The sequence below is a fragment of the Pygocentrus nattereri genome, chromosome 26 (genome assembly GCF_015220715.1).
Source record: "Pygocentrus nattereri isolate fPygNat1 chromosome 26, fPygNat1.pri, whole genome shotgun sequence".
Lineage (NCBI taxonomy): Eukaryota > Metazoa > Chordata > Actinopteri > Characiformes > Serrasalmidae > Pygocentrus > Pygocentrus nattereri.
The window spans coordinates 30,086,003-30,111,333 of record NC_051236.1 but is presented as its reverse complement, the minus strand read 5'-3'; the positions used below and the strand labels follow the sequence as shown (position 1 = coordinate 30,111,333).

At 39.5% G+C, this 25,331-nt stretch overlaps 1 protein-coding gene across 1 annotated transcript in view; it reads left to right on the top strand.

The window, feature by feature from the left end:
• Positions 1–24,447, top strand: part of LOC108438052 (neurturin) — a 31,434-nt gene extending 6,987 nt beyond the window's left edge. The window contains exons 2-4 of the mRNA XM_037534845.1: positions 7,588–7,658; positions 13,550–13,718; positions 19,386–24,447. Of these exons, the coding sequence (XP_037390742.1) occupies positions 7,588–7,658; positions 13,550–13,718; positions 19,386–19,804 (659 nt within the window). The 3' untranslated portion in view covers positions 19,805–24,447. The remainder of the gene's footprint in view (positions 1–7,587; positions 7,659–13,549; positions 13,719–19,385) is intronic.
• The last annotated feature ends 884 nt before the right edge of the window (positions 24,448–25,331 follow it).

The window sequence follows — 25,331 nt, the reverse complement described above, 5'->3', positions numbered from 1 at the left end:
CCAGTACCCCCCCGTGACCCTGAGGGAGAAACAGCTTAGAAAATGGATGGATGGAGATACGAAAGCTCCTGCTCAGTTTTACTTAGAACTGAAATGGAACTTTAGCATGTATCAGCATAATCTCGCTGTCCAACACAGCGGCCGTCCTTTATGTCGTGTGAAAATTTCATGATGAATGGATCAAATCGCTCGAGTATAGTGTGGAATAAAAAATCCTAACATTAAATTTACATTAAAAGTAAACGTTTTTAGTTTTTCTTGTAAAATTACTGTTTTGGAGATACTTGTCTTTCTGTGGACGGCATTAATACAGGAATTAAAGTTTGTTTGGCATTATACTTTTTTGGATCCTTGCTAAAAGTGTGAGTGGCAGAAGGGCAACCTGAGGCTGAATCAACACAACAGAACAAAATTAAACCCAAAAGGAATTGAATGAATCATATTAATTGAGTAAAAGTAAAAGTCCTGTTTAAAAATATTCTGTAGTTCAGATCCTTTTTGGTAGTATATTTTACTAGTAAATATATCTAGTTACTACCCATCCCTGATAGGGGTGACATTGCAAACTAAGATATAATCAAAAAAAGAAGAAAACCGAAATGATATCTTCATAAAAGAATTTAGTGATCCTAAACATTGTGTTGGTCTAATGTAAAACTTGAAATGTATAGAATGTCCATTGTTTCGTTCCATGCTCAAAAGAGAATACTGACACTTTCATGACAAATTATGCGTCATGAGGTTTTTTGACATCGTAACTCTGTTTAGTGCTTCATTTATGAGCTCCATAGCTTATGCCTTGATCCTAAACTTGACTTTTCATTTTTAAAAGCTCCATGTAGTCACTTTTATCACTCATCGCATGCAAAGCAGCTGTCCTAAATGTCACATACTATGGTTGTTGGGTTGAGTTTTACCAGATTCCAATTTTACGTAAATTATCTGAACTTGGCGTGGCAATTAATGTTAAGGCTGTTTTAACCATGTGTCTACATTTGTGTTCCCTGATATTCATCAGTATTTTCCATGCTCCCAAAATACTCATTTCAATGAATGGAAGTCTTGATAGCTGGCTGATAAGTTAAATCAGCTGTTAGAGAAAAACTGCTAAGTTGCGAATGCGGTGTTGATCAGAATCAGAAATTTGGGAGGAGAAGTACAGATGTTTATGCTTAAGGAAAAATATCAGATAATTATCAGTTTGGTGGAAAAAAAGAAAAAGGTTTTGGCTGCCTGTTTAAATATATCCAAATAGACAGTGAAATGTTGAGTGGTCATAATAACGGCTATTATTCATCAATGTCTTAAATAGTGCCACATGTGGACATGCATGTGGAGAGTAGCAGAAATTCATTAGCTTTCTGAGCGAGAGCAGCTGGAGGGAGAACTTTGGACTGAAACAGCTAGCTTTATATTGCTCGAAAGGCATTAGGTTAGCGGCTATAGCAGCGTGCATTTAGTCCACAAGTTACAAACACAGCCCTGAGGAATGTTCTGGAATCGCAGCGGAGTAAACACACACAACTGCAGCAGAATGCATCTCTCTCTCAGTGTATGAGTGCTGTAGGAGTGCTCTCATCTATCTTACTGTCATGGACCACAAAGCCTGCAGAGATATTCATTCCTACAAAAGTGCACGATTATTTATTCACACACTCAATAAATGGTCTTTATTATCACTTTCACATGAATTTGATCCTCTGTGTCTTAAGACGGTTTAATTCACCATGTGTGTGTGTATGTGTGTAAGAGAGAGAGAGCGAGAGAGAGATGGACGTTGATGAATGTGTGGTGCACTCCTCCAGAGAAAGCACTGAACATCTGGTCTTGTGTTGTCACATAATGCAGAAGTTCCTCCTCAGTAAGGAATCCAAACAGAGGCCCTTCATTTGTAAAAGGCCTACACTCTACACAGAAGGTCATCTTTCTCTGGATTCGAAGAATTCAGCAGGACAGAACTTCAGGAATAGATACTTGCAAGAGATTTGCCCTCTAAACCTACATAAACATCAGAGACAGAGATATATACGTCTCTGTACACACATACAGCATGTACGTACCTATACACACATATATTTCTCTCTGTGATGTTTGTGTAGGCTTAGAACGCAAATATATCTACTTCTGACCACAGAGCTGCTGTTGGCGGGCGGTGATATGTGTGAAAGCCCCAGCAACTCCACTGTGATGAGAACCTGAATAATGTCTAGTCGGCAATTGTCCTGAGGTGGTCTATGTCTGTTGATGAATAGGTTGAGGTAGGTGTAGGTACAAGATAGATGAACATTATAAACCGACAGGTCAGCATATATGGACCACTCTCTCAAATTACTTCAATAAAAAATAGAGAAGTATTCAGACTGTAGATATTTACAAGGATTATGTTATGATCTGTTTAAACCCAAGGCATTTAAAATCATTGAGACAATAATAAGCTAATTAGAAAATATTTTCTATTGGGAGTTGGCTGTCCCAAAACTATTAGCCCCTAGGCAGAGGCTTAGTTTAGTCACACCCCTGCATTTTAGAGCGGGAAGTGTGACTGCGTGCCTGGCCACATGGTGAGCAGTTAGACCTCATTGTTGTGTACCAAAATCTGACAATTGGTGTGTAACTGTCACTAATTACTAGTAAACATTTTTGTGTTTCAATATTATGAAAATATTATGATTTTATGTATGTAATACTGTTCAAAGCTGTGCTTGCTAGTCATGGACTGGCTGGTGTTTTTGAGTTATGCTCAAACTGCTGAAACAGTCACTACTAAAACCTTTGATCAAACTTTGGTAGTGATCTGATTATTTTGGTAGTGACATTTTTTTTTCAACGGCTTTCCATTGTCCGACTACAAGCCAAAGCAAATAATACACACATAATGTCAACATAACAGAAAGTAAAACATCTTTAAGCTTTTTCTCCTCATCTTCTCTTTTTCCTCTCCGTGTTTTGGCTTGAGACTTGTATGTTCATTTTTGAGACATGGTTAAACAGTTGCTCTTTTACCCCTCACTAGAGCATCTTAGACAACGTTCAGTTATACAGTGGTAACCCAGAATTTAAGGGGCTCTCTGGTGGCCAGGAGGCCCTAAGCAGCTTTTAATGTCACTGAGGTAGAGCCAGCAATGACCTCATTCATCAGTGGGAACAGGCCGCCATAGGTCCACTGGTGACAAGGTATTATTTGCGTGGTGCATCATTCTCACTGTCATGGCAGTGGCACATTAGTGTGTGTTGCACTGGTTTGAGTGTATTACATCCAATAGTGTCTTTGAACCTTTTTAACACTGTACCATTACTCGCTACCTTATTAGACACACCTACCTTGTACCTCCGTCTTGCTGCTGTACAGTTAGAGACCATAACGTTGCATGAACATATAGTTAGACAGTTTAGTTCCAGATGTGGCAGATTACGGTTGGAAATAGACTCTGCAGGACAGTAATCTCCAGGAACAGGGTTGGTGACCACTTGAATAGATGATGACAGACCAAAGTTGTACATGAACAGATGGACTTCACACACAAAACATGACTACTAGCAGTAGCAGTAGGACTACTACAGCCATCAGTTCATGGCAAAGATGTCAAAACTCAGTGAAAAAAACCCACTTCTCTCCTGAGTGATGCAACCATCTAAGCACTGACCCTGTAATGCCTCATTAGTGCTAGAACTATCTGTAGCCATTGGTCCAAGACAGCATGATTGGCTTTGCTCTTTCTAGGTGGGTAGGATCCCCCTCTCTCTCCCCCCATTACTCAGCACAATGCTAGCCGGTGTGGGCATCTTTTAGATAATGTAACACAATTGGCAGTTGGGATTGTCCTTCAAACATGCTGAACGGTCCAGTGACGCTGCATTGGGGCACTTAGCTTGTTAGCTTTCACTCTCAGTCGTACTATCAAGTGATTGAAGAAGACCTTGCTAGCGGGTGGAACTGGATAAGACTAAAGATGGAAAGAATTGGGAAAAAAATATTAAACTCTCACTTTTATCATAATGCTAGTTTCTGGAGATTTTTAACAGTGTGTCAACACTGAACTAATACCGGTGCAAATTCTAGATGATGTGTTTTGTATCTGAACCTTGTAACTGACATTAACATGCGTTTAATTTGTATGTAGCAGTTTAACATTGAATCCATGAAGAGCGTTGGCGTAGAGCTGCCACTGTTTTCCACTTCTAACATCTGACTGAACCCTAGTCAGGGTATAACATTTGTAGTCAATGACATTTTTTCTGACTAAATAGGTCCCACCCACCAAAACGGGACTGGCTGATTCCACTGTCAGTTCCTCTAGGTAGTGCTTAATCTAATGTGCAGGGCCTTCTGTCCAGCTCTTAGAGCTACTGGAGCTTGGCTGTATCTGTGTAGCTACCATGGGTGGAAAAACATGATTGGATAATTTTATGTTTTAAAATGTTAATCTTTTTATTCCCAACAGTAACATCATTACATGACCTGCAGAACTTAAATATAACAGACAATCACTTTTTGTGAAGTCCTACTACACCCTGAGACCTTGTAATTGCAAAGCTACACCTGTATAAATGGCCAATGTGGAGTATTTCATGTAATTTTCTGTTATTTTGTATACTGCTTGCAGGTTTACTGGCAGATTAGGATAGACAGAATCAGGACTGAAGCTCTGTGATGTTTATACTCAATACTGTGTGATGCATCTGTGATGTTCATGTTTAGTAGACCAGTCTAATTAAGGCCATCTGTTTGTAAAAAACACCACTCGCTGGTGGCAGACATATACAAATGTAGGGAGACCGAGCTACGGTTCATTCTTCCTTGTCTATTGTGCTAAGCTGAGCTGTAACATGAACTTAATGATCAGGCTGCTTAAGGAAACTAAGCTGGACTTTTTGGGTAATTTCTTGAAGCCACAGTATTTCATTGTGTGTGCACATTGTTTGTCTTACAGTTTCAGTGTTTGCATAATAATCGTAACATTATGGACAGGCTGATGTTTTATAGTCACATGTGGCATGAAATATTGTATTTAGGAACAAAAATAATGCCGGTGACACCAAAAAACCTTTGGAATCACCTTTTATCCTGTGTTGTCAATGTTTTGACAGATCTTCTTACAGAATGACAGGATTAGATGTACTCTGACACTCTATGACCCTGTTAAACAAAACATGAGTAATTATGTTTGTTAATAGTCCAACATACCTAAAAGCAGAGTAAGTGCTCAGGAATGAATGACTGCATCCTTCGATCTTTGTCTTTTCTCATCGCGCTGGTAGTATTTTGTGGTTGTAATTGTATTATCTCGGTTGACATGTCAGTAACAGGGTTTAGATTACAGTCAGCTAGCTCTGTGTTTTGTAATGGGACGCCGCTCTGCTAACCTTTGTGCTGGAGTCTGTGAAAAGCAGCCAAACTATGAGCTACTGTGTCAGGACTGGTAGAACTGCTGTATTTTTAGAAACACAGTGCAATAAAGAAGGATATTTTAAGCTTGAGATAGATTGCCTCACTATCCCTGATGATTTATATTGCTATTTATGTCGCCTCCTTTGTGGATCAGTCACGTTTTAGCAGCTTCCATCAGATCTACGAGGATTTCACACAATGCACGATAACCTTGCAGGAGAAGCAAAGAAAGCATTCTTCTTGGAGAACTGAATGTAACATGTAATCATTAAAGTTTCAAAATGTGCTTTTCACTCTGCAGTTCAGACAGTCCATATTTGGAAACTAAGCTGCAACCCAGCCTACTACAGTTTAGCCCCACCCACCCATATTGAAGTTACAAGGAGTGTTTCAGCCTGAATTGCTTTTTGAATGAGGTACAGTACAGCAGATCCATTTACATAGATCAGTGGTAAATGCACAGTAACAAAACCGCTTGTTTAAATATGTTGGTGTTGAAAATACTGTTCTGTTCCTGCTTCATAGCGGTTTGCAAATGACAGTGGCCTTCAGCCTTGGGAATGTTGCCATAGTGACAATGGTCCTGGTGAAAATGGATGATTATCAGAGAACAGGTGTAGCATGATGATGACTCAATTTAGGTAAATTAAAAAGGCAAGAGGATGCTTTACTCTTAATTTTTAAAAATATTTATTAATTTTAATAATATTGGATGATCCTGGAAGCCAACAACAGGAGATTCAGCATTCATGACTTGCCAAAAAATCAACATCCCGTTTATTCCACCACTGAGGCTGATGATACAAGTGGGGAAAATTGAACACTTGTCAAAACTTTTCACTTGTCGCTGTGGTCAGTGCAAAGTTGCCGCAGGCAGTGGCATAATTTTCCATCGCTGCTACCTTGGTGAGGTATGAATTACTCTGAGACATAAACCTTTTTAAAGGATGTTTAAAGAAAACAATAAATGTAAAAAAATGCAGTTTTGATTTGACAGTAACAGTACAGACATAAGAGGTAGAAGTGTCCACATTTCAACACAGCGTACGAGATACTGTGATACAAGATATCACAAATACAAAGGAACGTTAAGATAGCTGTGAAGTGAAAATATACAATATTTGGCAATGTCTGTAAGTTATGATGATAATTTGTGAAGATTTTTACTTTAATGTTCCTGGTACTTGTCCTGTGTAACTCACTCACTCACTCACTCACTGACTGACTGACTGACTGACTGACTGACTGACTGACTGACTGACTGACCGACCGACTCACTCACTGACTGACTGACTCACTCACTCACTCACTCACTCACTCACTGACTGACTGACTGACTGACTGACTGACTGACTGACTGACTGACTGACCGACCGACTCACTGACTGACTGACTGACTGACTCACTCACTCACTCACTGACTCACTCACTCACTCACTCACTCACTCACTCACTCACTCACTGACTGACTGACTGACTGACTGACCGACCGACTCACTCACTGACTGACTGACTCACTCACTCACTGACTCACTCACTCACTCACTCACTCACTCACTCACTCACTGACTGACTGACTCACTCACTCACTCACTCACTCACTCACTGACTGACTCACTGACTGACTGACTCACTCACTCACTCACTCACTCACTCACTCACTCACTGACTGACTGACCGACCGACCCACTCACTGACTGACTGACTGACCGACCGACTCACTCACTGACTGACTGACTCACTCACTCACTCACTCACTGACTGACTCACTCACTCACTCACTCACTCACTCACTCACTCACTGACTGACTGACTGACTCACTCACTCACTCACTCACTGACTCACTCACTCACTCACTGACTGACTGACTCACTCACTCACTGACTCACTCACTGACTCACTCACTCTCACTCACTCACTCACTCACTGACTGACTCACTCACTCACTCACTCACTCACTGACTGACTCACTCACTCACTCACTCACTCACTCACTCACTCACTGACTCACTCACTCACTCACTCACTCACTGACTGACTGACTCACTCACTCACTCACTGACTGACTCACTCACTCACTCACTCACTGACTGACTGACTGACTGACTGACTGACTGACTGACTGCTTGGTAGACTTCCTTATGTATGTATGTAACGGATGAGTAAAGCAGCTGAAAATAGCGCTGTTGTGTTTCAGATGGAAAGGGGTGGAGGAATCAGGAGCATCAAACTGCAGTATCTACCCACAGTCACCTGAGCTACTGGAAGGTGAGAAATTCAGCTTGCTGCATTCACACACCCACCCACTGCATTCACACACATGCACACAATATGGGTTAAGCATTGCGGGGGCAAAAAAAAAAACATACAAAAACCCCAAAACAATGAAACAGACAATGAACCAGACAATGAATACCACACTAAACAATACCAAGCAAACCCATGAGTACAGTGACTTTTATTCAGCATTTTGCAAAACTAAGCAGGGCCAATACTGCTGTTTCGGAATCTCAGCACCACTGAGGTTCGGATTCTTCTCCATTTCTTTTTAATGAAACATGCAGCTGGTAGGTGTTCTAGAAGTGCTGATGAGATCCATGACAAACTCAATATCATATTGCCATATAACCCACCCCTACTGGAGATTTAGGCCAGAAACATAATTCACACAAGTACACGAACGCAGACGTTTCGAGCTATGCAGCCATGGTTTGGCGTGTTCAATGCATTCTAAATTGTGCTACTATGCAGTTTACAGAGCAACACAAGTACAAGTTTTGTTCTGAGCAATAAAGTAAGTGCTTTCCCTTTCCCTAGCAAAAATTATTTGCTCATATAAACATATAGTACATCACCACTTCGTTCTTATTGAACAGATAAAGCACTTCCTAGTCTTCCTGTTATATGAAAAACATGACTGAGGGCCCCTGCGAGTGAGACTCCAATGAATTGGGGTGAATGGCAAAACACGTTTTGAATCTTTTCTTTTAATTATCTATATATTAGTTTTATTATCTGTTTGTATATCTTTCCCTTTTCTTACAGCGACTGTGTTTTGGGCATTGGGATGCTGGCACTGCTACTGAGTGAAAATATGTTTAGAAGGTGCTCAGCTCAGTGCATGCATTGAGGTCATGAATGCACTCGCGGCACCGTTATAAAGCCCTTAACTTGAGTTCAAAAGAGGTCAGATAAATAACAAGAATGTTGAAATATTTTATGCTCTTATGTGTTTAGAAAATTAGTGTTTTATTGTTCTAAATAAAAATGATTAGGCATTTACAAATTATGATTTTGCACAAAAGTTCCAGAGCATCCCATTCTTTTTTTTTTTTTTTTTTTACCCGATTTTCTCCCCAATTTAGTCGTTTCCAATTCCACCTGCTACTTAGGGCTCCCCCAATCACACAATACTACCAATGCTAGGAGGGTGAAGGCAGCACAGGCTTCCTCCGAGACCATCCTACCCACCCAGAGAGATCAAGGCCAGTTGTGCTCTCTTGGACTCCCGGCTATGGACGGCTGTAACATCTCCAGGGATCGAACTCGCGATCTCCTGATGACCGGGTTAGACGCTTAGACGGTTGCACCACTCGGGAGCAGCATCCCATTGGTTTTTCACTCACTCAGGACCGCCCTCTAGTGTCTGACAAACCCAGAAGACATAATTGAGTGGCTGAGCCCAAACCCTGAAAAACAGTGCCAGACCATTCTTCTCCACCAAACTTTACTGTTGTCACTGTGCATGCACTATGGATCAGTATTTTAAAATTATGAAGAATTTAGTGTATTTCATTCATCCCAGTGACCACATTAAAAGTTTTACAAGCTATTGTGGCTTGGTGACCATCTATGAATGTGTATATTCATATCAACTTTAGCTCAACCTATTAAGAAACTGTAGTTCAAATCAGTTTTAAGACACTCCAATGTAGAATGTCTTATTAATGATTAGTGATTTTTATTTTGTGCTTGTGTGAGAGGTCATGCTATTAAGTTCTTGATTGGGTTAAAACGTTAGCGTGATGGTTAATTTGTCAGTGTCATTTCCACCCATTGTCATTTCCAATCCAGTGCCTCTTAATGTTAAGATCATCCTAAAGGGTAAAGCGAGTGTTAAGTGTGATGCTCGCTCCACCTTTTAAGAATTGTTCTTGTACTAAGATGGCTATAATAATAGCTATAATAAAACAGCTCTACAGCAGCATAGCCCCTAGTGTTACAAAGTGTCTGTAAGCAGTATGAGTATGTCAGCAAACTCACAACACTTGCTGTGAGAGAATGCTTGTATAGGTCATATGTAAGGCAGTGGGTCTGTAAGTCTGTCTGTTCTCTGTCATGGGAAATGTAATCCAGGCTTTTGTTGGCAGTTGTAGGCCATAGTAAGGTCACTGAGTGGGTGTTTGAGTGATGCGTTTCCTCTCTCCGGTGCATCAGATCCGCCTGACCAGACGCTCCTCAGACACTCATTCAATAAACAACTCTGAAATATTTACTCAGTGGACACACACACAGGTGTTGGGTGTTAGTTAAGTAATTAAAGAGGCAAAGGTGTTGTGACACTGAGGAACATCAGAGCGGGTCAGAGTAAAAGTCTTCAGACGTGCATCTCTGTTTAGTTTCTGTAACAGACAAAGCGCCTAATGTACAGACACTGCTGGACCCAGCTGTGTGACTGTATTTACTGTATGTTTTTCTATAATCTTAAAAAACATTCTGATTTAAAGGCATGTTCATTAAAATGAAATTCCACAGATTTTTCAAAAATCTCTGCATAACGAAATGGTTAAGATGAAAACAGAGTCATTCAGAGTGGTTTGATGAGAAACGCCTCATTTGAGAGAAACGTACTGAGTCAGCATCATTCACAGTGGTCATGATAGGAACCGGATGTCTGAAGAGTTTAATCTTCCTGAAGCTCCCTCAAACAACCGTATTACAAGAAATGGTTATGAATACACTGTCTGAAACATTGTTTAATGATCGTTTAAGAGGATTTTGATCTAAAACAATTTTTTATGTACAGTGAAGCCTGAAATTATTCATACCCCTGGCAAATTTTGATTTAAAGTTACATTTATTCATTCATTTTTGTTTGACCAGAAATGATACATGCATCTCCCAGAAGATAATAAGACGATGTACAAGAGGCATCATTGTGGAAAAAATATTTCTCAGCTTTTATTTACATTTGAACAAAAAGTGGCATGTCCAAAATTATTCATACCCTTTGCAAACTGTCACAGTCTATGGGAAAATCCAAAGTTCTATACCATTCACAGTCCAAGCTGTTCTAAAGCATCCTGATTATCCTGATTCATTGGGAACAGCAGTTTTAATCAACTCAACAGGTGAAAAACAGCAGCTCTCTGCTGCTGGTTTGTGGACGGTCGTGGCTCAGATAAAGGAGCTCACTAAGGACCTGCGGCTGCTCACAAGTCAGGAAAGGGCTATAAGGCCATATCTAAATGTTTTCAATTTCCAGTGGCTACAGTGCAAAGTGTTATTCAAAAACACAAGACATTCCACACTGTGGAAAATCTCAGAGGACGTGGTCAGAAGCCAAAAGTGACACCTGTGCTGGCCAGGAGGAAAGTGAGAGAGGTGAAAAAGAATCCAAGGATCACCACCAAGGCCATCCTGGTGAATCTGGGCTCTGCTGGTGGCAACGTCTCAAGGCAGACAGTCCAACAGACACTGCACACTGCTGGGTTCCACGGATGCAGACCAAGGAGGACGCCACCTCTCCAGAAAAGGCACACAAAAGCCCGTTTGGCCTTTACAAATGCTCATCTGGACAAAGAAGACGACTTCTGGTCTTCTGTTTTATGGTCAGATGAAACAAAAATGTAATTGTTTGGCCACAATGATGTGTCCTTCATTTCGCGTGAAAAAGGTGAAGCCTTCAACCCTAAGAACACCATCCCCACCGGTGGTGGGAACCCAATGATTTGGGGGTGTTTTTCAGCCAATGGACCAGGGAGATATATATGTATCTGTGTGTGTGTGTGTGTGTGTGTGTGTGTGTGTTTTTATGCCCTCCCACCAGCAAGTAGTTTGTTTCTGAATCAGTTCCGTGTGACCATATGTCTTCATTAGTCCTGCAGGAAAATCATCCCTGGTAGCTCCTGATGCCATGTCATGGCAAAGAGGGGCTATTTTGAGGAATCTAAAACAGAAGATAATTTGATTTGTTTCCACTGTATTATTCACTGTACAAATACATATGTGTTGTTATATAGCTTTAGTGTCTGCACTGTCTAAACTGTGGAAAATAGTGAAAGCAAGGAAGCTATTATAGGTATTACTATAGGTATATCCAAATATTTGACTGCTACTGTATAAATCTGCTTGGGAACAGTGAAGAAGATCCAGCTTCCTTTTGGTTGTTTACACAGATGTATATTATTTTAAAATTAGTGCAAGAACACATCCGGTAAGCCCCTTAAATTTAAAGGGTCTCTGTGTTGGTCCACACATCCCTCTTTCTCATAACTTACACAATCATTTCATCATTATTATTACTGAACAGTAGGTTTTAAGAATACTGCATAATCCTCCAGTTTATTGCTGTGTCTCATCAGAACACGTACACTATGTACAATAAGGTATAATATGCGGTCTGTACTCTGGATATGTAATTCATACAAGGATGTAGATCAGTCCTTTTCTCTGACATGTAAAGGCACAGTAATAGCAGTGAGGTTCAGTAGATTACCTGTGGTTTGGTGGGAGGTGCCCTTTTTTGACAGGTTTTCTCCTACAGGCTACTCAAAAGCTATGACTGAGAACATTGTGTTTTACGTCTCTTCTACACTTTCTTCTTTTCACTTCCTGTAGTCTAGCTGAGAAATCACAGATAAACTTTGTTTGAAAGCTGCAGCCTAATATTCAGCCGATGATTTGTATCAGGTGTTTTTAAACCAGTAAAATGATTTTTCCTGTTTATGCCTTTACCAATAAGTTGATTTCATCAGGTCTCCTAGTCTTATAATGTCTCCCTCATGGTATTTTGACCACTGCCCATCGTGGGCAGAACCCCTGACCTCTCGTTCCACAGCCATGTTATTTTTCTCTCATCATTTAATTGTGAAGGTTTTGTATGTCATGTAGAGACAGAGAGAGCAGTACCAATGCTACTGAGGTGTATGACATCAGTCAAAACAGACATTTTTAGCCTACTATTTTACTTTAGTTTAGAATAGTGGATATCAAACTATTAAATAACACACATGGAAATATTCAGTGACCATAAACATTATGTGGACACCCTCCTAGTCATTGAGAATTATTATTACAAATTCAGTGGCCTCCACAGAACCTTGACATTAACCCAAAAATGTGGAGGCTGTTACAGCTACAAAGGATGTCCTGGGGGGACCCTGAAAATAAACTTAATGTGCTTAAATAAACTTAATGTAATTAACTGTTTTGGGGAAGAACAAAGAACTCCAGCCCAAATTCTCACAGTTCTCCCCCCCTCCCTCAATCAGTCTCCTCTCACACCACCACCACATGTTGAAGGCATGGTCTGACCTCACAAACGACATTATGCTGTCTGTTAGGGTGAAATAGACTCTCAAATACAAATTCTGGCATTGTTTAGACTGCTTCACCCAATCGACCAGCTGCTGTCTTTGGTAGTCTTAACTAAATACAGATGTAGCACTGGTCTGCCTCAGGGTGGCACTGCAGCAAATTGCTTCACCCAGTTGGTCCTTCAGAGCCTAGCAACTATAAGTATGCCTGGGATGCCTCTGAAAAACTTTACATCATGCCCTAGCATATTTGTAAACCTGAAAACCATCCCAGTTCCCCAAGAGACTGGTGGAAAGACTAATACTCATTTCTCAAATTGAAGACAAGATTTGTAAGATCTCAATTCATGTGTGGAAAACTGCATTACAAACTAGAAAAGAGCATGTACAGAAGAATTGTTGATGTCTTGGTAAGAGCTGTTTAAGCAGTTAAGCATGTCTAAACCTTTAACTTCTTTTAGCTTCTTAATGAAGGGTGTAGAGTGCAGCAGGAAGGAAAAGGGTGGTATTAAGTAATTTTGGAAATTAGAGTTTTTATGAGGTGGGAGTAGTGAGGCAAATGATTTTTTTATTTTTAAAATGAGCATGATCATTCATGTATGTGATTTGATGTGGTTGCAGGTGATGCTCTTGATGTGCGTATGTCTGCTGGGTCTTGTTGATGGGTTGATGCTTACGGAGGACAGTGAGGAGTCCCACCCTGCCGCACTGAGGGCTGAGGCAAAAATGGCACAAAACCAGCAGCACCAGCCACGGTGGCAGAGCAAAGCTGCCTGGTCTGACCTTTATGGTAAGATCCAAATCTGAAGTTTTATAGTGTGGGTATGCATCCAGATGGGATTGCAAGGTGTGGGGTAAAAATAATACCATGTGCACTACATGTCCAGTAGTTTATAGACATCCAAACTTTAGAACATCACTATGAAGATTTGATTGCATTCGGTGTCTAAAGGTTGCTTTTTTATTTCAGCACTGGAGTTTTTACCTCAAAGACTTCAAGTTGGCTGCTACTACTGTGATTCTTTGAGGAAATATTTCAGGGTTTTTCCGATTAACCTTCATGTTTCATGCAACTGTCTGTATGGTCAGTTACCAATACCATAACTGGCAATACCTTTGAAAAGCTGTTGACTCTTTCAATGGCTTTTAATCGAAGGTTTAGTCGAAGGTTTTATGTTCTGTTCTGTTTATCTTCCCTCTTGCTTCTGTCTTCCTCTCTGCTCTCTCTTTCTTGCTCTGTCTGTTTTTCATTCTCTTTGTCATGCTGCATGGCCATTACCTCCTCTGTGATCCACTCATTAAAGCAGAGGCCCTGTTTAGGTCTCTGAGAACATGTCTGCTCAAATAAGACCAGATATCCTCTGTGGGGGGTAAATTTGATGGTGCAGCTATTGGAAAACACTGTATCCTCCTGTTCATATTTATATTGCTCAGGTTCATATTAAGTTGTGGCTGTGCTTTCACAGAAAATCTCCTGCAACAAGCCTAGATTGTCCCAGGTATCTGTGCCCTTGTCTTGGCCTGTATGAGTGTTATCTTTGTAAGGCATCTCTTTCTCGGATGCTGGTGGCATTTTCATTTGGTTGCCGCTGTGTTTGCTCTTCTTATCCAATATGTTGAACATGATCAAAATATGATAAGAAGCTATAAATACAACATTGTTTTCCTTTCTGAATAAATCCAGATGTTTATAACTGCATAGAAAACAAAGCTAAATCTTTGTTCTGGCTTTAAATAAATGTTAATTTGCTTTACGTTTATAGTTAATATTTATGGCCGAGTGATACTTTTATGTTTATCGCCAGCATTTATGACAGTGTGAGACCTCCTTTGTGGCATTTCCTTTTAAAGACAGAGAAGGCTGCATACTGTACAGTACTGTGCAAAAGTCACAGACCTCCATTCATTTATTTAATTTCCAGTCAAAACAGCCATTTAGTTATTCATTTGTCAGGAAAAAATACAGGAAACCTTTTAATAGAAAAATAGAAAAAAAAAAAATTTTAATAGAAACTTTTCTTAATAGAAAATTATACAGAAGCCTCCATAGCTAAATATTATGTTAAAATATAGGATTTTGTTTACCCTTTACTTCTATTACAGCTTTCATTCCTTTTCAGGGACTTATTTTTTACAGAGACTTACCTAAGCAACCACCTGGAATACCATGGCACCCACATTAGCAAAACCTAACAAGCACCTGGGATACCTTAGGAACTACTTAGCAAGGCCTGGGATATTAATCACCTAAAATATCATAGTAACTGCCTGGCAACAATATGGGAATCACTTTTCGTTCAGGAAATGCACTGTCCTAGTTATACAGTACTGAGCATTCAGCGATCACCTATTTTTAATTATGTCCATTAAGTACATTTGTGGTGTGGGCTCTCCAGAAATATCTCCTCAAAAATTAAGAACTTAATTAACTCTTTATTTTGACTGGAAACTACATCAGCGAAGGGTGGTCTCTGACTTTTGCACGGCACTGGACATAATACAGTGTATTGCAGTGTGGTTAAAGCATTCAACATGTGATATCAATAAAGAACGACTACGTATGAATATGAAATTGATGAGCAGGACGTGCTTTCCATTTCTTCAGGATCTGACTGTACCAAGACAGAGCGGATATTTTCAGCACGACTAGATAAAACTACTCAAGCATCTTGGTGGCAGGTTTTGACACAGCAAATTGCTCTCTGGATCAGGTTTAGAAAGCTAATTACCCCACTCTTTGCCTTGGGGAGAATCCTGATTCATATTCTTATTTTGTCCTCAATGCTGAGTTTTAACACCTGTCATTAAGCACTGACAGCGTGACGCAGCTTGTCCTCAAAGCGTGTGGATTCTCAGTACTGACATGAAGAGTGAATTACTGTGTGCTGTGTTGGTTTATTCCGCTTCAGTAACAGTCTCTTACTGTCAGTTATGTTGTACTGTGGTAGGCGTACCTAGTAAAACAGCAGCGTTCTGCTGATAAGCTTTGGAATTTCACACCGGTTTGCTCTCAGCCGAGAGTCGCATATTGCTCCACTATCAGCTGTTGAAGTGTGGACTGAGAAATCTTTTTAAATGCCACTGTGGCGTCAAACAAGGAACCACTTCATGTGACAAGGAACCACTTCATGATCTTCAGTGATGAATTACACTGCCTGGGAGAAGCCGACACTTTGCCTTTCTGAGTAAAGTTTGATATTCATATTTACTTTGTAATAATTTCAAATAAGAAAGAAAAAATGTTGTAATTCTTTGGGTGTATTTAATAGGGAAGCAGTGTGATGTATCAGAATCGGCACATAATTGCTTAAAATAAATAATAATCAGTATTAAATAATCAACTAATCAGTATTGGACAAATATTTAGATTTGACCAATATTTTAAAGGCACTGTTATAAAACAGATAGTTCTGGTGTAACAAAAATAGTTGGAACTGTGGAAGTTGACACATTGAGAATATATTATATATATATATATAGTACATAAAAAGTTTATGTTGGCCTGTGTAGTCGTAAGGCTAAACATGCTGTGCCTGGAGATGAAAATGTTACTCTTTTGAAAGAGTTTTGCCAGCTGACACGGAGGAAACACTACTTGATCATCTTTAGATACTGTTTGCATTCCGAAAAGTGACCACCGAGAGTCATTTTTTAGTCCGAGACCTGCTGTAACATTACTTTATCAGTCATCTATCCAACAGGGCTGTACAACAAAGCCAGTAGTACAAAGGAAGCAGACAGAGGAGGATAAACATGATTTGGTCATTCAAAAGCAAAATCAACCACCCAGTAAGTTTAACATTATGTGAAGGCCAGTCATTGTCTTCTACTCAAGGTCAGTTACCTTCTTTTCCAGCACCGCTGTCATTGCCATGTTGACTGGTGGTATATCAACAATATAGCCGACACAGTGACACCTGTGATGTCAGTCGAATACTGTCTATTGAATTCTATATAACTGTGCCAAGTCACCTTGTGTTGTTACTGGAATAAGCTGACAGCTTATTTTCTTAAGCAGAACTAGGCTGATCAGATACCTGACGGGCTAAAAGATAGCTACACAGCTAGTTGTTCAGTATAGCCATATTATGCACTGTGTGCACAAGCCAGTATTTTAATTCCTATGTATTGAGGGAGTGGGGATTTGCAGTCATTTGAGTTTCAGCCCAAGCATGGGAAAAAACTAAAACTACCTTTAGCTTGGTGCTCAATAAGATTGGAAATCGCATAAATGGACATTAGCATTTTCTTTGCGGTGATATTTTTTGTTGTTTGCCATTGTATAAAAGCAATAAGCAACTTGAGGCTGTGCATTATACTGACAATCAGGGTAAAGGGTCTTTTTCTCTGCTGCACGTTGTGCCCGGGATGAAATCTCCGTAACACATGGCCTCTCGTGGTTTATTGCTATATTCGATATTTATTTTTGGAGACATTTGGGTTGCTGCATTAAAATGTGTACATTGTATTCACTTGTGACAAAGATTTTTGGTGTGTTGGCTGTATTTTTTTTTTTTTTGCTTGCATATGTGAGTAAGCATAAATTCCCTAGATAGCCAGAGTCCCTCTTTCTCAAGCATTTTGAGCTATATTTAAAACCATAATTTACTAAAATGGTATTTTTTGGCATAATAGTTGTTGAGCAGCCACTGTGCTGTACTAATAGTAGTAATAAAGAGCCTTTTGATCTGACATGAACAGCAGTAAAAGCTTTTAATTGCAATTTTATTGATTTTTTTTTTTAACTAAAAGCAAATATATTTAAATAGAAAAGAAAAGGAGGAAACAAAGAGCTGATATTCCAGCCTGAAATGTTTATGCATCAGAGTCAGAAGTAGAGCGGGTTACTCTACCAGTCATACTTCACGTACACTACCCTTGTGATGCTGATGTTAAATATTTTTATTTAATACAATTTTTCTAAAAATCATATTGAGTCTAGAGATTTATTAGTAATAGTAATTCTTTTTTCTGTTTTTGCATACAAAACAATATGTTTGGGATGGATGGTACCACCCCAACGTAGGATTTGTCTTAACACCCCCAAAAGTTCAGAGATTGCCCTTCCAAAGGTGATTCAAACGTCTAAAGTGTTTCTGTGCTGCTGACAAGGGGATGAAATGTGTGGCATTTGGCATTTATTCCAAGGTAGGAACAAGTTGTTCCTCCATAAAAATGAGTCAGAAGATGTGTGACTTAGGGGAGGTTGATAATGCACGATACATATTCATGATATTCTCACACAGACACAAGACACTGTAGCACCACATGTAAAAACCTTCATCAAAAACTCTACGCACAGTGATTTTTATTCAGTCTCTACCATTTAATCTAATTTAACAGAACTAATTTCACAGAAACGTGTAGTTGTTATGTGTTCTTTAAGTACTACTGTGGTAAAACATTGTCACGTTGCCGACTTCTAATGTTAATTAACAGTAATTGGGCAAATCAATGTTAAAAACATTTACACAAATAAACCTTTGATAAGAAAACATGTTCATATGCAAGTTTCATGATGCTGTTTTTTTGCATGTCAAGTTGTTGCTGATACAGAATTAGAAAAAAAATTCTAACATAACATTTTATTTATTTTATTCATTTATTTAAGCTAATTTGCTGTCAGGTCTTGTGTTTCTATATATTGTGTGACTCATCCTTCTGGCGGAAATGAGTGAAAGGAGGTTTTCGTGGCTCAGACACTCCCAGCAAACTGCAGAATGCAAGAAAGTATATCAGAAGCTATAAACATCCCTGTTGAGTATTTTTTTCACCTATTCAGAATCAGCACTTGACGGCTGCTTGGTGCAGTCCTGTTGGGAGTAGCCGCTGTGATTCACGTTTTCTTTGGGTTTGACATTTGGGTTATGTCTTTACTTCTGAGTTAGCTTAGTTGAGATGTTACTGCAGTGTTAGAACACTATAACTTTTCGTTATGCCACTCTTTGCCCTTCATCATTCTACCATACTGGGAACCTAAAGTGTTTCTTAAACAGGAGATAAATCTGAGTCCAGCTTAAGCTTGCTGTGGCTAATCTGTGGCTTGGCTAATCTACCATGCAAAGTAGAAATTCACATTTTCCTTAGGAGTCAAATTGTAATCACTGCACTGTTTAAGGTAGAACAGAAAACTTCAGAAAACCTTGAGAGTTTTGCAGCAAAGTTTTTCATGCTCATGTTTAAAATTCTTAGGAATATCATTGATTGTGTTAAAAAGAACTTTAGAAACTGCTAATAAGAGTCACTTATTGTATAACACGAAATCTAACTGTATTCATGCGCAGCATGTGCGGAAAGAAAAAAAATGTAACATGCTTATCTTGGCACCCATAGCCTAGAATAAGGGTTGGGTTCATGCAATTTGAATTTAAGGTAATGACACACTTAATCACTCTCAATCATTCCTCTCATTTATCAGCATGTTAAACTATCTTTATTTTACTCTCTCTCCTTGTAGACCCATCCTTGGTGGAGGAAGGTGAGGAGTTCAAGAGCAGGTGGCAACGTTCTCCAGCTGGCTCTGCTGCTTCCGGAAAAAAAAGAGGCAAGGACCACAAGAGCCGAAGGCGGCACCGAGACAACGGAGACTGCCGTCTGGAGAAGAAGCAGCTGCGAGTGCGGGACCTGGGGCTGGGCTACGATTCGGACGAGATTGTCCTGTTTAAATACTGCGTGGGGACGTGTGAGAAAGCCCGAAAGAACTATGATGTAGCACTCAAATACTTAATGGACAACGGTGGTATCACGGAACCCAAGGTTAGTACTCAGCCCTGCTGTCGGCCAACGCGCTTTGAGACCGTCTCCTTTATGGATGCTCGAACAATCTGGCAGACCATCAGATGGCTCTCTGCAGCCAACTGCAGCTGTGTGGGATGAGAAGGGCCAAGGACGCAGCTGGATAAATGAATCAAAAGCTCCTGGCTGGAGGGAGAGCAGAGTACTACTCCTGTCTCTTCTGTGGGACCTCAGCTTGAGAGCTGATGCAAGAGCTCGCCAGGACCATGTAGCGAAACACCAAGTCGGTTGTGGAGGAACAGCACCAGCGAAAGTAGCACAGGGTGGCGTTTTCAGCTCCAGCTGTAGTGCCACTCTGCTGGAGAGAGGTTTACTACAGCTATCAGTGGAAGAGCAGCGTTCTGCTGATGAGTTTTGCAATTCCACACCAATTTGCTCTCAGCCAAAAGACAAGTCACTAGCTGTGGAATAGTGAACTTAGAGCATCAGATATTTATAGATCCAACTGTTACATTAGACGACTGTGGAAGGAATAGTTTGCACAATTGTCCGTTCACCCTAAGTGTAATCAATCAGCCAAGACATGTTTGACATCTTTAGTTTGCTTTGTTACTTTTGCACTGGTTCAGCAAGACAGCGCATTGGGAAGTCTTAGACATATCGTCAAGTGTTAGAATCTTGGGAAGGTAGTTGGCACAATGCTTATTAGTGGTGTATAATCTTCCATTACTTGTTAGCTACATTAGTCTTGTAGCTCCAGTGCAAACTTCAGACACCACATATATTGCTAATTGAGTGCAGTGCTTTGGCTGGGAAATTGAAAGAGGACGCACAGCTGAACTGGACAGAGAAAAAACTGACTTACCTGGGACTTTGTAGCCATGCTCTTTGTGTCGGTAGTGAGAAGAACATAACTGTTTTGAGATTCTTCCATAACCCATTTGCAAATTCTCAAATTGCAAACAAACTGGTAAAAATAATCTGAATATCCGCAGTGCGAAGATTTTGGTTAGGATTTAGACCAGGATTAAAGTTTAAGTGGTAGGTTGAGGATAAGGCCTAGGTTATATTTAGGTTCAGTGTTAGAATTAGATTTAGATTTAGGGTTGAGGTTAAGGTTAGGGTAAGAGTGAAGGTTAGCTTTAGGGATAGGTTTGAGGCTTAGGTTTGAGATTGTTCCATGTCATATATTTTTGTTAAAGGGCCTATAATCATGAATTTCTCTCACCTTTTGAGATAAAAGAGTTTAGAATAACATGTAAACATTGTAAAAGTTTCAAAACGTGCCATTCGCTTCCTGGTCCATACAGTCCATAACTAAGCCGCACAAATAATTTGATTTCGTTATTTCTATAGATTTTTGGATTCCACTGTGTGTCCACATATTCAGCCTGCAGCAGTTTAGCCCCACTCATTCATAGTGAAGCTCTAAGGAGCATTTCAGTTCCGAGTGTTTTTTGAATAAGACACAAGTGGTACAGCCAGTCATAACAGAGCTCAATGATCTTGTCTTAAAGACACAGTAAAAAAACAGCCGTAATTTCAAGGGATAATTAAAAATAAAAATAAAGTATGACCATTTGTGGTGCGTAAAACAACACATATGTCATAAATTTACCTTTTTATGTCATAAAATACACGATTCGAACCATAGAAAATGTAAAGAAGCAGCATTACTGAGTCAGGAGAAGGAAAAAACCCATGCTAAAATATGGTGCTCATTCGCTGCTGTTAATCACCTTGTAAAGCCTGGAATAGTCATTATAATGTCAGACGTTTTGAATTGATTTGATTTTGCAGAAGTTTTTGAACCACATCATGTAGCTTTATATATGACCTTCACACGCAGAAGGAAGTTCTGGCTCAATGTTTAGGTCTCAAATACAAAATCAACATTTTACTGATGAATATGTGATTACAGTAGTTGATAATTCAGTCCCATCCTCAGAAGACACAATCTTTTCCAAATTTTGGGTTCTTTTTGAATACTCTTTCAACCAGCTCCCAACCATCGGTTTCATCCACTTCAGTGCAAAACATCAGAAACCAAACATCTCATGGCTCATTGACTGCATTGACTAGGGGTAAGAGGAATGTTGTGTATTGATTTTCACCTTTTATTCCTTTAGAAGTTCAGTTTTGTGTGCTTTGATGGGATTTAAGCTGTTACAGCGCCAATATGCATGCTTATTTCCTGACCTTACCTCATCAACTTTTCTGCATCGTTGTTTGTATTTAATCTTAATGCTCCTGTTACTGTTCGACTTAAACAAACTGTTTTGAGACCGGATCGGATTTACCCATGATATGCGTCCTATTTTTATGCTCCGCTCTTAAAAATAAAGGTTGTTGCTTATAGAAAAATGGTAACACTTTATTAGGATGGTCCACTCTAGAAGCTTTGTAGATGCTCAGTTTAATATCTATAAATATCTATTCAATACAAGGCAAAACCTTTAAACCTAACCCTAATCTTAATGTTGGTGAGTATCACCAGAAAGTTTGTTAATAATCGAAGTATCTGTAGATCATCTATAGAGGACCATCCAAAGAAATTGTGACTGGAAACACAATCTAATTGGTGTACAAGCTTTCCATCATGAGGAGGTTCTTTAAACCTTTCACATTTACAAAAAAATGGTCCATTAAAGACCCATGCACTACAAGGTTCTTTGGGGAACCAAAATGAGTTCTTCTATGGCATTTGTTCCAAATAGCTCTTTTTGGCACCTTTATTATTAAGAGTGTTTTGACTTAATCTTCAGGTTCAGGTGAACTCTTCACTGGGCATTACATAAAGAATCTGAGGCAAGAGTCTAAATTTAGCTGAAAGTGCTGCTGTGCAGAGGGCATCTGCAGGATGGTGAAGCCTCATATCATTAAGCTCTTATAGCTTTCACGTGTATAAGGACGTCTTCACTGGATGAGCTCCCTACAGGGCATATACCTTCAACCCAGATCAGCATTGTACGATTCATTGAAGAAAATGTATTTCCCTAATACAGTTTTTAGCTGTCAGCCAGTTCACAGTTTCAATGCAGGCAGCCAGTTCAATGTGAAAACAGGCATGAAATGACATGAACGAAAAATATATCGATGACTTTCTGTGGTTCAGCTGTTACTCTGCGTTGACAATGTTTGCCTGTTTGTGTTGACGAAACATTGCCAGATCAACGTGAATATTTTTTTTGATTATTTCGGAACACTTTACTGTCGGCTATGTTTATAAGGTTACGTGACATCTACATACGGCCTTTGTGACTACTGACATAAGCCCACATGAACATTTATTCCAATAGGCAGCCGTTGTTTTAAAAGCTTTGATGCCACGTTGTGAAATCATACAAATGCGACTCTTTAGCTAAGCAGCATTTCATTCTGTTTTAAGGTGGAGAGGCAGATGGGATGAGAGATGCATATCGCTCGTCCTCCATTTGAAAACTTCCTGGAAGTTGAGCTGGAAATGTGACACAATCTCTGTTCATTGAGCTTAGTGAATAATCGATGCTCAAAGTGAATAGGCTCGTGGTTTGTACGAGGCATTGTGGGTTAGTTTTTTATATTATGACATTTTACGGCAGACTTTATGGCAGAAAACATTTTTGGAATAAGATTTTATAAATGTTTATGTAGGTTTATGTAATCCAAGAAGGGTTCATGTAGGTGTCATGTAGCCTTATGAACAGTGCCCACACTAAGGTGTTACCGTCACTTCATTTCACAGACTTTGTTCTCATTATTTCCGGTTGCTATTTCTGTAAAGGATTCAGACTAATTGCTACAACAGGAAGGGGATGTGTTATACAGCAAACAAAAAAGAAAACAAAAGTAGATATATTTAACAAATAAAATGCATCAGTGATACATATGTAAACACCTTATACAGCACACAGCAGGAATAGAAAGTGATTATTAAAAAAATCCATCGGTTTTCTTTATTAAATTTTGAGCTGTTTTCCTGTGTATCTCATGTATGTTGCTGAACAATGTTGTTGGTTTATTTCCCAGTCTGGTTCTTCTCAGTTTATCTTAAAATCTGGCTCAAAATGAAATACATTTCAAACTTGTCTGCCTTTTTTTATTCATTTTGCAACTAGAGGCCCTAATAAAGGGACAAGTTTGGGTCAGTTCATTGGGATCACATGAAAATATAAAGGAAGAAAAGTGTATTGGATATTAGTTATTTTGAACTGTTCTGTGAACTGTCCTCTTTCCAGGAGAGCAGTGTGTTCCTTTCTATCCGAGCGATCTGAATGATGGCAGCATTTCCCCTACTGGATGCTATGCATCTTCTACTTTATTTAAGGGAGAGAATTAACTGTTCGTAACTTATCTATTTATCAGTGTTTTCATACATTTATTTTCATGACTATCAGATGGTTATTATTTATGAATGGACTATGTATCTTTGAATTTATTACTCAGATTTTTCTTTTGGAACTGTAAACATTTCAAATGTTATTACAGGTGCAGTTAAGAAAAGAAATTACGCATCGTCAGCAAGTCTCAATGAGCACAAAAAATACAACCCTACTTTCTAATACACATACACACACACACACACACACACACACACACACACACACACACACACACACACACACACACACACACACACATGCATAAAGTCCATGCGCTCTACAAGTCTTGTTTACAGTTCAACACCCAAAGTAAAAAATCTCCACATACGTCATTTCAGTGTTGCGTTCTCTTACATGTGGTACAGTTTATCGAAACTGATTATTATTATTATTATTATTGTTGTTGTTGTTGTTGTTGTTGTATTCAGTCCTAGTAAAGATCCTCTCAAACTCTATTTTTGTACTTCACTCCTGTAAAGGAATAAAGTTTTTAAAAGTGAGAAACAGTGTTATGTGCTGGTGTGCTAATCTTGGGGGTGGGGTCACAAAGCAGGATCAGTAAACAACAAACCCAGTTACAAAAAAGCTGGGACAGTAGAAAAAAAATAAAAGCAGACAGCAATGTTTTGCAACATTTTTGGCTGGTGTTCGATTGAAAACTGTGCGGCGCAACGACGAGATGTTTGATGAACAAATGATCGTCATTATTTTTGTACATTTAGGCCTTTTCTGAATTTGAACCGCGCATCATGTTCCAAACATCTGGGATGGGGCATGTTTACATCACCCTTCCTTTTAACAATCTAAAAGCGATCATTTGAGAATGGAGGACGCCAATTGTTGTAGAGAACCAACTGTTCTTGCTTAATATACCACTTCAGCTGCTTAACAGTCTGGGGTCTCCACTGTTGTATATATTGTGCTCCATACTGCACCAAACATTTTCAGTAGGAGGCATATCGGGACTGCAGCCAGGCCAGGTGCTGGCCATACTGAATGAGGCTTGGCATTGTATTGCTGAAAAACGCAGGGATGTCTATGAGAAAGACATTGTCTAGATGCTACGTTGCTCCAATATGTGTATGTATCCCTCTAATGGTGCCTTCACAAATGTGCAAGTTACCCATGCCGTCGACACTCAAACTCGAGTTGGCAACAATCAGGGTGGTACTAATAATGTTTCCACCTTGTGCCAGTTCATCTCCGACGAGCTTTAGCCCAGAGAAATCGGCTGTGTTTCTGGGTGTTGTTGATAAATGATTTCTGCTTTGTGTAGTAGAGTCTCAACCTTAATTTGTAGATTTAAT